Source organism: Silurus meridionalis, chromosome 8, assembly GCF_014805685.1.
Source record: "Silurus meridionalis isolate SWU-2019-XX chromosome 8, ASM1480568v1, whole genome shotgun sequence".
Taxonomy (NCBI): Eukaryota; Metazoa; Chordata; class Actinopteri; order Siluriformes; family Siluridae; genus Silurus; species Silurus meridionalis.
In genome coordinates this window covers 7,594,081-7,606,144 of record NC_060891.1, presented here as the reverse complement: position 1 = coordinate 7,606,144, position 12,064 = coordinate 7,594,081, and the positions used below count along the sequence as shown (strand labels likewise).

At 36.0% G+C, this 12,064-nt stretch overlaps 1 protein-coding gene across 5 annotated transcripts in view; it reads right to left on the bottom strand.

The window, feature by feature from the left end:
* The window catches only part of strn3 (striatin, calmodulin binding protein 3), a 38,023-nt gene that overhangs the window by 16,088 nt on the left and 9,871 nt on the right, over nt 1–12,064 (bottom strand). For 2 of the 5 annotated variants that reach the window (XM_046855258.1, XM_046855259.1), the window contains exons 3-9: nt 6,084–6,187; nt 5,868–5,941; nt 5,703–5,784; nt 5,271–5,447; nt 3,156–3,297; nt 2,873–3,014; nt 1,790–1,956 (exon numbers count right to left, since the gene is read on the bottom strand). In XM_046855258.1, the coding sequence (XP_046711214.1) occupies nt 1,790–1,956; nt 2,873–3,014; nt 3,156–3,297; nt 5,271–5,447; nt 5,703–5,784; nt 5,868–5,941; nt 6,084–6,187 (888 nt within the window). The remainder of the gene's footprint in view (nt 1–1,789; nt 1,957–2,872; nt 3,015–3,155; nt 3,298–5,270; nt 5,448–5,702; nt 5,785–5,867; nt 5,942–6,083; nt 6,188–12,064) is intronic. The other 3 variants (XM_046855260.1, XM_046855261.1, XM_046855262.1) reach the window with 3 other exon arrangements.

Here is a 12,064-nt window from a genome sequence, read left to right as displayed (position 1 = left end):
ATATATATATATATAATTTATTATAAAGATTTGTTATATACGATTATTGTTATTATTATTATTGTCATTAAGACACCCGACTACTTTTCTGAAACTAATCAATTCATAGAGCAAAAATCGAAATAATAAAAAGAATTCAGCTGATTATTTAGGAGATGCTATACTGTATGAATGCACTTTTTGTAGAGAAAGTTGCCAGACTTCTCAGGTTTGGACGCCCCAGCAATTTCACCTGTCAGAATATTCTTCACAGCCACAAAAGGCCTGGGAAAAATGTGCTCATTGAAATGGCCATGAACTTCTCTGTGTATCAAAGTATTCTAGAGTCAAATGTGAGGCCATCTGTCTGACAGCTAAAGTTTGGTCAATTTGGTGCAGAGAGACTGATAAATCATAGAGAACATGACTACTAATAGCTGCTAAAAGTGGATTACTACCTGTTGAATCAGAAGTTTAACTTTTTTATTTTACCAGACAGCTTCTCCATTTCAGCTTGATTTTTGTAAATATTATTAATGACTGTTTAATATTTCTATTTTAATTCATCTGACAAATCCCACAAATCCATATTTTATTCACAGTGGAACATAAACATTAAAAAGCTTAAATTGAGGAACTGTACAATTTTAAAGTTATTTGTAATTGGCTGCACCATGTGTCATTGGGACAGGGGTAAAAAACGTGGAAAGGTTTTTACTAAAAAGAAGTTAAGTTAACTAGCAACAGTTCAGTAACATGACTGAGTATAAAAAGAGAATCTTAGAAGGGCAGGGCTCAGCAGAGTTTCACCAACTTGTCTATAAATTGTGGAACAATTTCAGAATAATGTTTTTTAACAATAAATTAAGAAGACTTTGAACATATCATCTACAGTGAAATATATATATTATATATATACACATATATACACACACACACACACATATATATATATATATATATATATATATATATATATATATATATATATATATATATATATATACATATACACGTATATATATATATATATATATATATATATATATATATATATATATATATATATATATATACACACACACACACACACACACATATATATATATATATATATATATATATATATATATATATATATATATATATATATATATATATATATATATATATATATATACACACATATACACACACTGAAAATCTGGGCACGAGACAAGGGCATAAATCACTATTGGATGCATTATAAACAGGCAGGATTCTTTCATAGAAATCACTGCACGGATTTAGAAACCCCCTTCAGAAATACAGTTCGCAGTGCTATCCACAAATGCAGGAAAAGGCTATATCATGCAAAAAAGGCGGCATTTATGAACATGAAACCCAAAAAGGCATCTGGAAAAGCACCACCAATGCTGCAATTTAGAGCAGTTTAGAGCAACATATGCTTCCATCCAGACATCTCACCAAGAACCTTGCAAATTTCAGCAAGACAATGCTAAACTACATACTGCATCTATTACAACAGCATGGCCTTGTAGTAGAACAGTCCTAATGCTGAACTGGGGTTGTAAGACCTGCTTTTGACAAAAACTTTCAGCAGAAGTTTGCTAAAATATTTTAAATATTCTTTGCGGCTATGTATGTTTAAACAAGACTCTGTAAATACCTGGTGATTCAGACTGTCATTTAAGCTGTGAAATCACCAAAAATGTACAAGGCAGCCCCCAGGATCATGACTAAATACCTTGATATTCTTGGATGTTCAGCAAGACAAACTGTGTGATGAGGTAAGGAGGCACATTATTACCGAATATTCAAAGCATGATGTGCCACTCACGTCATAGCCATAATCAGCATCATCATTGGAGACTGTTAGGTCAGCAAGGTCCCCTAAGCCCAACACACTTTCCAAAACGTCATCCGAGCCCATGATAAAGGACTTGCCACCTCCCGAAGGAAACGGCAGAGGTTCAGCTAAGTAAGGGACAAAAGAAGAGAAACGTTTTTTACCTGCAGTGTGCAATATATATATATATATATATATATATATATATATATATATATATATATATATATATATATATATATATATTTTTTTTACTTTTACCAAAGCTTTTGTTGTTGTTGTTCTGGGTACTTGAACCCATAAAACTAAGCTAAAACAAACAACTGCTATAAGTCAACATTTTTTTTTTTAAATAATCAATACCAAGCCAAAAAAGAAAGCTAAAACTAGGCCTCTTGACCAAATTAAATGCCCTATATCGGTCCCCAACGTTTTTTTTCAGACAATATTTTCACGGACCGGCCTTTAAGGTGTGGTGGATGACCAGCATAAAAACTGGTATTTTCTAAATATAATAATAAACATGAATCCACTGTGTTGTTTTTTGTTAATTTTGATAGCTTGTGGGTTTCAATTTAGCGGTAATGTATTGTGTGTTAGCGGCCGAAGCAGCCATTTAGGAAGGTAGCAGATGGAGGTAAGTCATCTGTGACCGAGGCATCATGACATGCATTAAGAGTGAGTCATAGACAGATGTGGCGGAGAGAATCCGGTAATTTTCCAAAATAAATATTATTCAGAATCAGATAATAAATAAAATGGAAATAATGTAAGTTATGTATTCTTTCTTTGCGGCCCGGTACCAATTGACCCACGAACCGGTGCCGGTCCGCGGCCCGGGGGTTGGGGACCACTGCCCTATATGGAATGCTGATGTCGTTTATGACCTGTGTGAGTTAATGCTGGGAACTGAAATTCAAAATATACACAACAAAGATGTACCTCAGAATCATGCCAGGCCCCAAAAATAACAGTTCATATGTGTGAAACCAAACTTAGAATTGCCATCATGCCGTTAAAGAAAGAGGCCAATAAGTCTCTTACCCCACTCTGTACCATCTCCTGAACTGCGAGCCTCACCAGCACCCTCACCATCCTCTGCATTCACCAGGAAATCAAACTCCTTTAGTGCCTCTTCTGTGTCTGCATCTTCGGGAACATCTGATGCTAAACCCTCATTTCCCACCTAAGAAATAAGAATTGTTTTATCATCATAGCTGTTAAAAGTTTTTTTTGACAGTAAGTTTAATGAACAGACTTTTGGATGGAAAGGGCCAAAAGCACATTTTATGAATGTCATCAAGAAGCTTTCTCAATTATAACATACTTTAATTTTATGCTTCTTTACTCTTTGTTTATCGGTCCTGTTTGACATGTCTTCCATCAATTCACCCTCTTCGTCCTCCTCTTCATCACTGTCATCAGCATTTTCTAAGAAGTTAAAAGTCTCCAGAACATCTCCTGCATTCCTGTAACACAAGCAAACTGTAAATAACAAAATGGACTATGTATGTACTGCACACTGTAAATATTAAATATGCACAATTTTTTTGCACACATTTGCACTACTGTAATTCACAGAGTAAGAATTTCATTATACATTGTAACAAACTGGTTCCTGTAGATCCATATGACAAACTTTTTAATCATGAAATAAGTTTATTGACACAATCTCACCAGAGAGATTGGTAAAATAACAATCTGTATAAATTAAAGATAAAAAAATATATATTTTATCTTGGATTCCTTTGGTATCACATTTGCTTTTCATGGTTTGTAAGGCTATATTAAATATTACGAAAAAAGACAAAACATTTACTATTTAACATTTAATCCAAAGTACACAAAACTTTATTTTCTATTTATTTATTTTTTAATCTGTATAGCACTTGGACATTGTCTCAAAGCAGTGGACATTGTCTCAAAGCAGCACAGATAAAGCGGATCCTTTTTTTTTTTTAATTATCCTTTTGATGAATTGCTTGTTTGAAAACTGGCCTCATAACACTTTGTATATTGATAAGCAGCAAAATTTGTTGCCATGTCTGTTGTCATTTCCTTTTGACATGTAGACACAGACCTGAGAGCTCCAGAATATAAAACTGCAAAAAGTTCTGCATGATGGTCAAACAAAGTACATTTACGTACCGTAATTTCCAGACTATTAAGTGCACCCATATATAAGCCGCACCCACTGAATTTGACAAATATTTTTATTTTGAACATAAATAAGCCACATGTCTATACACCGCAGGTGTCTACACTGAAACTAATGAACTTTACACAGACTTTAACGAAAGACAGTGTCTGTTACACGGTGTAACGGGTGAAATATGTTGTGGCTCCTTTAAGAGCAGAGCGGCATTTTGGGAACAGCCTGCCGCCGCTTTTTCGGTATTACTGCATGTGTGCAAGGCCGAGGAATATGTCCTTATTATTTCTGATGCTCATTTCTAAGTTTCTTTGACTAAACCGAGTTTTGGAAACCTGTCTGTGCTTATATGATTTCTGTTGCAACTGAAGTTGGCGAGCTATCCCATGACCCAGACTCAACGCGTTACAACGGCTAGTATTTAAACAGTAGCCTACCAAGAAAGTCATTGTTCACGGTCTTCCTCCTTCCTTTCACAACTATTTCTCTCGAGAGTTTTTCTTTTGGCATCATCATGCGTTTAAAAATCACCACCGGTGGAAGTTTTTTCTCCCGATGCCCTGCAGTTCAGAACACAGGTGAAGTGCGTTTTTTTGTTGGTTTCTGTTGAAATTTCATTGGTCTAATGTTATGCCGCTCAGTTTTTTGGCTTGAAGTTTGTGAAATTGGGAAAAACCCAGGAAAAATCCATATATTAGCCGCTTCGTTGTTTAAGCCGCGTGGGAAAAAAGTATAGTCCAAAAAATACAGTAGTAAAAACTTGCTCTCTAAATTAATTTTTTCGTTCCTTATTTCTGAATGTTAGCTTACTTACTGGGGTTGGTGTTTTTTTCTGCCTGGCCATGCACTTCCAGCACTTATTTTCAACTAAGTATTGCATTTTTAAACACATCTGTTTATTAAAATGCTGCTTCTAATGATGGTGTTTTTGCATGCACTCACAGTGTTATCTTGATTTAAACACAATCTTCGAGGTACCTTTTTAGGGCGGGTATAGGAATTTGTTGTGTTTTCACAAGGTGACAATCTTTCTTTTAACATTGCAAACAATGTCTGCACCATGTCACTTACATAAAATTCAATCTCTCTCTGCCCACTATTAGGTTTTGTGTATCTGTCAAAAAGATGTGAGCTGGACTAGCAAAAAAGTATGTTTTATATAACAAATTTCAGTGCCATATATATAACTTCTCTGAAAAAAATTTGGAATCCCACAGTACACAATGCATTTCTCCCCTCAGAAACAAACCAATTAATCATCCACCCCTATTTCAAAGTGTTATTTGGTACCTTTTTGTGTCATGCCCCTTCCTTTTGGCTGGAGATTCTCCTCCATTGAGAATCTGGTCCAGGTTTTTAGTTTCCACTGAACCATTTTGCTCTGAGCCAGACAACCCCAGTAAAGAGCGTACACGCTGAGACCGCACATCCAGTATTGTGTCTGTGTAACCTACTTCCTGAAGATATCTTTCAATGAGACAAAAAGGACAAAATTGCAATAACAATTACATCACCTTTCATAAAATAATCCCTAGTTAAATGTAGTATATTGGAGGGATCTTAATTTACAAATAGCAAAATCAATATGTAAATAAAATAATCATTAAGTAATAATTTACTGCATATTTGCTGTAAAGTATATCAAATTCTTGTTAAACTCGTCCTACTTGTAACTTTCTTGAGTTCTGTTGCAAAAAATTCCTTGGAGTTATGAGAACTTACTGTCTTAGCAGTTGTCGGCCTTGTTTCCAAGTTAGTTGACTGTTCTGTGGTATGCTGGACAGCTCTGTATCTTTGGTATCTTCTAAACACAATTATAAAGATTAATATGTATGTTTTTTGTTACATAAGTATGAACATTTTACAATCATTTGAGAATGCACTAACCTGAATCAAAGCTGGGCATTTTTACTTCACTTTGACTGAGTTCTGTGCCATATTTTAATTTATGATATTTTGCTCTGAAAGAAATTTTTTTTACACTATTCAGTTTATCAACATCACAGATTTTGCACATACAATTGCAAACACAAAAGAAAAACCCACAACAGTGAAAAAATAAATATAAACAATAATATACTGATTCATTGAATAACTACAAACCTTTCTTGTTTTAATGCATATTCTAACATCTTTATTCTTCTAACCAGGTCATTCTTTAAATTTTCTTGACCCTTTCTCTCTCCCTGGAGGAATGCTATTCGAGCCTGCAAGAGAAAAAAAATAGATATGAGTATGCTCCCAACCATTAGTTAATTTAATAGCCAAGACATTGACACAATCCGAAAGTAAACAACAAATTATTTACAATTCTCTTTGTAATGAATGCATTTTATATCATTGTGAATCTGTACTGTGCCTTTAGCAAAAAAGAAAAAAATATTCGAAAAAGCACACAAGCAAAACAACTGTGATTTTAGCTGACTTCAATTAATCATTCAATTAAAAAGACACTACATTTGAGCCTTCTCTTTGCTGAAATACACCAGCTATAAGGAAAGGGAGGGGAAAAAAAAAAAAAAAAAAAAAAAAGAACATGAAGAGATTAGGTAATCGTTTAACTTAATATAGCCCAAAACAGAACAAAGACTATAGATAGCTAACATAAAAAAAACGATAGCAGGCCTGGTATGAATAAACTTTATTTAAGTTACTAAAGGTTAGGTGGACATGGCAGAGAGGACAGTAAATGACTACAGGATATTATTGAGAGACAGCAGCTGTGTAACTGAAGTCCTCATAAAGGCTAGAGTGTGAGGCACAGAAATGATATTTATAGTTCACCACAATCCTTATGAACCTACTGATTACATGGCTAATGTCTAAATATACAATCAAAATTTAGAAAGGACTTGGAACCTTATTTCATCCATAAATGCCAGGATCTTAAAGAAAATATTTGCTCTATGATTGTATGGATATGCACTCTGCTAACTGCAGGCAACGGGAAAACTAACAAAAACTAATCATATTCCTAAATCGAACTGCTGGTCTCATAAAATTGACTTTTTGTGTCATAAGATACAAATTTCAACTAAATTAGCTAATTCCTGTTAATGTAATATAACACAGCCGGTTACAAAATGGTGGAGAGGTCCAGTCAACAAAAGCGCAAAGAGAAATAAATAAATAAATAAAAACCACAGCAACATTATTGTGAGGATATTAAGAATCCTTTCTGAGGAAACTTCAAGTTCAAGCAATTAAAAAGGCAATGCCAACAAATACTTTCAACATGTATGCAAAGTTTTGATTAAGTGAAAAGTTGATATAGTAGTTTAAATGTATTGTTATAATTTTGTAACTAACCCAAACTCAAATAACGCAGGAATATTTTGATAAGAAAAGTGAAATGAGACAAAGTACAGTTAAGTTGCTAAAATAGTATGTACAGAATTTTTTTTTTTTGCATTAGTGATACTTCATTGGCCATTTTTCTGCTTGTAAATGTAGTAGTGTAATAAGAAAATAGCTGAATAACTGTCATGACATGCAGTGTTCTGAGTAACTTTCTCATTTATTGAAACAGTTGGTGATTTGTATTTGGTCAGGAAGTGAATACAAGTGGTCATCATTATTTTACTCTGATGATGTTTCCCTGTAAAGCAAAATGTATCCATAGAGTAATTATTTAAATTTTTGTGGTCAGTACCTTGCAAAATGGTCTTACTGGTTCATTATGGATCCATACAGGAAAAATTTATTTTTTTAAATTTTTTTTTACACCTTACTGCCTAACCTCATATTTCTGAAAAGCTGCATGCATGCAATTGGACTTGCTTCAGCCATTGCTTTTATCATACTTTACAAACGAATTTCTCACAGTGCACTTTATTAAGAGTACGTGTTTTGCGATTCACCCATGGTAGATTTAATCTTCAAACATTAACCCACAGATGCCTGGAGATGTTTTGACATGCCATAAATATTGATATTTCAGTTACCTATAGTATTATAATGGCAAAACTCTCATTACCCTATAATTAACACTAGTTCCTCTACAATAATATATGAGCACATTCTGGTTCACTCTCATTAAACAATATATTGATTTACATTTGCATACTTTTTAGAAAGGCTGTATGATGAATATGTCGATAGTCATGAATACTGATGTAATATCACACTTGAGGAGGCAATGACCAACCCTTAATGAGTATCAGGGAGAAATGCTGCTTTAAATAATGAATTAACAGACTAAAAGAACGTGTTTTTGGTTTTTGGTTTATTAACAATACAAGCACACACTTGTTTCATTATTGTAAGCAGTTCCTGTTCATCACATTCCTGACATTTCCAAGGTTTTTTCTTTTTACAATGCACACAGGTCTGGGCTCAGAAATCTGTGCTCAGGTCAGCTCCTAGAACTGGCACATGGTCACTTCTTTGTTTGGTGCTACTTTGTGACCAACAACATGGCTTTGCAATAAACTGTTCCATAAACCTATTGTGGCTCACATTGCTGTATAGCTATTTGCATGCTTAAAAATGTGGTGGCAGCATGTCCAAAAAATGCAGAAATTTGTTTTAACGATTTCACAGACGTGTGCTCTGCTGTGTAGTCAGGCCAATGTCATGTGCTGGTTCAATGCAATAACAGGTACTGGTCAAACTATTTGTCCCTAATGTATCTTGTTTCTTCACCCTCCTCTGCACAGCATCGCCTGTAGACGCAGCATGGGTGGGAGAACAGACAAGCCAAGTCAACATCAGTCTGTATTTTGCTTGATATAACAGGGTGCCTTCTTTCTCTTAGTTCTTTTTTCAAGAGGTAGCTGGTCCATGTCATTCTAATAAGAGCTACAACAAACAAAAAAACGGAAAAGAAAAAACAGACATTACATTGTCATACATGCACATAATAGGTTAAAACCGTGTAACTGTTCTGCAGCAGTGGTATGATATACAGCTTATAAAGTTAATGATAACTCCTACAAGTGTCACAACAACTTTTGATTTCGTAAAACCTTCTGTCTGCATAAAAGCAGCATAAGAACAGACTTACTACACTGAATTAAGCATAGCAATGTATATTACATTCATGAAAAGCAATTATTAAAGGAACACAGACCGTTATAACCTTTAAAATGGTAGGTCTTTCATTTAGAGAAATTGCAAAGAAAAACAAGGTGCCAGTAAGTACAGTTTCCATCAAAAGGCACTTGAAAAATAGTGTTAGATATGCAAAATGGCTACTTTGAGTCAAAAATATTGTTTCAATTTCCTTAACTTGATAAGAAAATCATAGATTTGTTTTATGTGCAATTGTTTTTGTTCTATGCTTTAATTTCAAAGTACACAGACATTTGTGAGCATAAATTTCAATAAACAAATGGAGGTACTCAAACTTTTGACTGATAGAGTATTAAAAAAAAAAATCAATTACTTACTTATCAGAAATGAAATCCTCTACAAGATCAAGTTGCTTTTTAAAATCCAATCACTTGTCATCAGTCAGGCTCTCCAGATGGCCCTCAGGAAATCTTCCTTACATGTGTGGGGTACCATCATCAAAGAATCTGATGAAACTTGATGCCATTTTTATCGCATTAATGGGAGACATGGAACACATTTGAATAGCTTGTGCAGATCATTACCATATGAAAAGCATTCGCTGCGAATAGCCATATCTAGATCTAAAAAATGTGACAGAAAACTGTTCCCATCATTAGTTTTCATGCACATTACAATTTAAAACTAAAAATTCAGTGTGTGTAAACATTTCATTTTTAAAATGGACATTTCAAGGCTTCTATAGACAATAAAAATGTACATGCCAGATTAAAAATTACAGAGATGGGAGCAACAAAGTGTGCATCCTGTTTATGTTCTGTTATTTACAAATCACAAAATTTTCTGAATGCTGGTGTATTTTAAGTGAGTATTTTAACTTGTTGCTGTATGAAAAAAATCCAAGTGGAACATAGACTTAAATCCTGATAAACACCACCTTTAAACTCAGTCAGTGTACAGGAACTCAGTTTTCAGTTCAAGAATTCAGAACTTCGATTTTATAATCAGGCAAGTTAGATGAGAACTGTACAGACGTTCTCCTCTGTATCTGTACAGTGCAGACTTGCATTTCTGACAAGTAATTAATAAAAAAATAAAAAATAAATCTAAAAGCTGACATTAGTGAATAGCAGCAACAGCCTATTTGTATTTTTGGTGATTCTTTTTTATGAAAACATGTAATGTACAGAACACGTGCCATGATCCTGATTTTTCCTTAGGATCAGATGAGAGGACAATGGAGCACAAGCCTCTCATAAGCTTATGTTAAAGATTTCAATTGCATGGCCAAGAAACCCTGCTCTAGCCCAGATAAGACTCAAATGATGAGGCCTTGATATATCAGAGAAGGAAACTATAACTGCAAAAAGATTTCAGATTAAGTACTGTATATAGATTCGCTCAGGAAATGTTTTCGCATTGGCCATTTCATAAATCACTGCGTCATAATGTTTTCGTTTGAAATGATCCAAAACTTTTGAAAACTTTCTGTTGGGTTCTTTGGCCTGAATCTTCCTCACCCCTCGCTCGTTTTCTTCCCGTTCCTCTATTTTTCATTTTGCAGTGTCTTCTGTGTTAACCCAGCCATTAGGGGGGCACAAGCCAGTGCACTCTTAGTGCCGGTCCCAAGCCCGGGTAAATGGGGAGGGTTGCGTTAGGAAGGGCATCCAGCGTAAAACATGTGCCAAATCAAATATGCGGATCACAAATGAGAATTTCATACCGGATCGGTCGAGGCCCGGGTTAACAACGACCGCCACAGGTATCGTTAGCCGACAGGGTACCGGTGGAAATTGGGCTACTGTTGGCCGAAGGAGGAGAAGGAGAGGAGGAAGACGTCTACAGAGACGGCAGGAAAAGGAGCAGTGTAGGAGAGTAGAGGTTCGGGTTGGTACTTTAAATGTTGGTACTATGACGGGTAAAGGGAGAGAGATAGCTGATATGATGGAGAGGAGAAAGGTAGATATGCTGTGTGTTCAGGAGACCAAGTGGAAAGGGAGTAAGGCCAGGAACATTGGAGGTGGATTTAAACTGTTTTATCATGGTGTGGATGGGAAGAGAAATGGTGTAGGGGTGATTCTGAAGGAAGAGTACAGTAAGAGTGTAGTGGAGGTGAAGAGAGTTTCTGATAGGGTGATGATCGTGAAGGTGGAAGTTGAAGGGATGATGATAAATGTCATCAGTGCCTATGCTCCACAAGTTGGCTGTGAGATGGAGGAAAAGGAAAGATTCTGGAGTGAATTAGATGACGTGGTAGATGGTGTACCTAGGAAAGAACGATTGGTGATTGGGGCAGACTTTAATGGGCATGTAGGTGAAGGGAACAGAGGTGATGAGGAGGTGATGGGTAGGTATGGTTTTAAGGAGAGGAATGTGGAAGGGCAGATGGTGGTAGATTTTGCTAAAAGGATGGAAATGGCAGTGGTGAACACGTATTTTAAGAAGAAGGAGGATCATAGGGTGACGATAAGAGTGGAGGAAGGTGCACACAGGTGGACTATGTGCTATGCAGGAGATGCAACCTGAAGGAGATTGGAGACTGTAAGGTGTTGGCGGGGACAGTGTAGCTAGACAGCATCGGATGGTGGTCTGTAGGATGGTTTTGGAGGCGAAGAAGAAGAGGAGGAATGTAAGGATTGAAAGAAGAATAAGATGGTGGAAACTGAAGGAGGAAGAGTGTAGTGTGAGGTTCAGGGAAGAGGTCAGACAGGGGCTCGGTGGTGGTGAAGAGGTGCGGATGATTGGGGAACTACTGCAGGAGTGATGAGGGAGGCAGCTAGAAAAGTACTTGGTGTGACATCTGGAAATAGAAAGCAAGACAAGGAGACGTGGTGGTGGAATGAGGAAGTGCGGGAGAGCATTAGGGGAAAGAGGTTGGCAAAACAGAAGTGGGATCGACAGAGTGATGAGAAAAGTAGGCAGGAGTACAAGGAGATGCGGCAGCAGGTAAAAGGGATGTGGCGAAAGCCAAGGAAAAGGCATATGAGGAGCTGTATAAGAGGTTGGACACTAAGGAAGGAGAAAAGGAGTTATACCGATTGGCCAGGCAGAGGGACCGAGCTGGGAAGGAT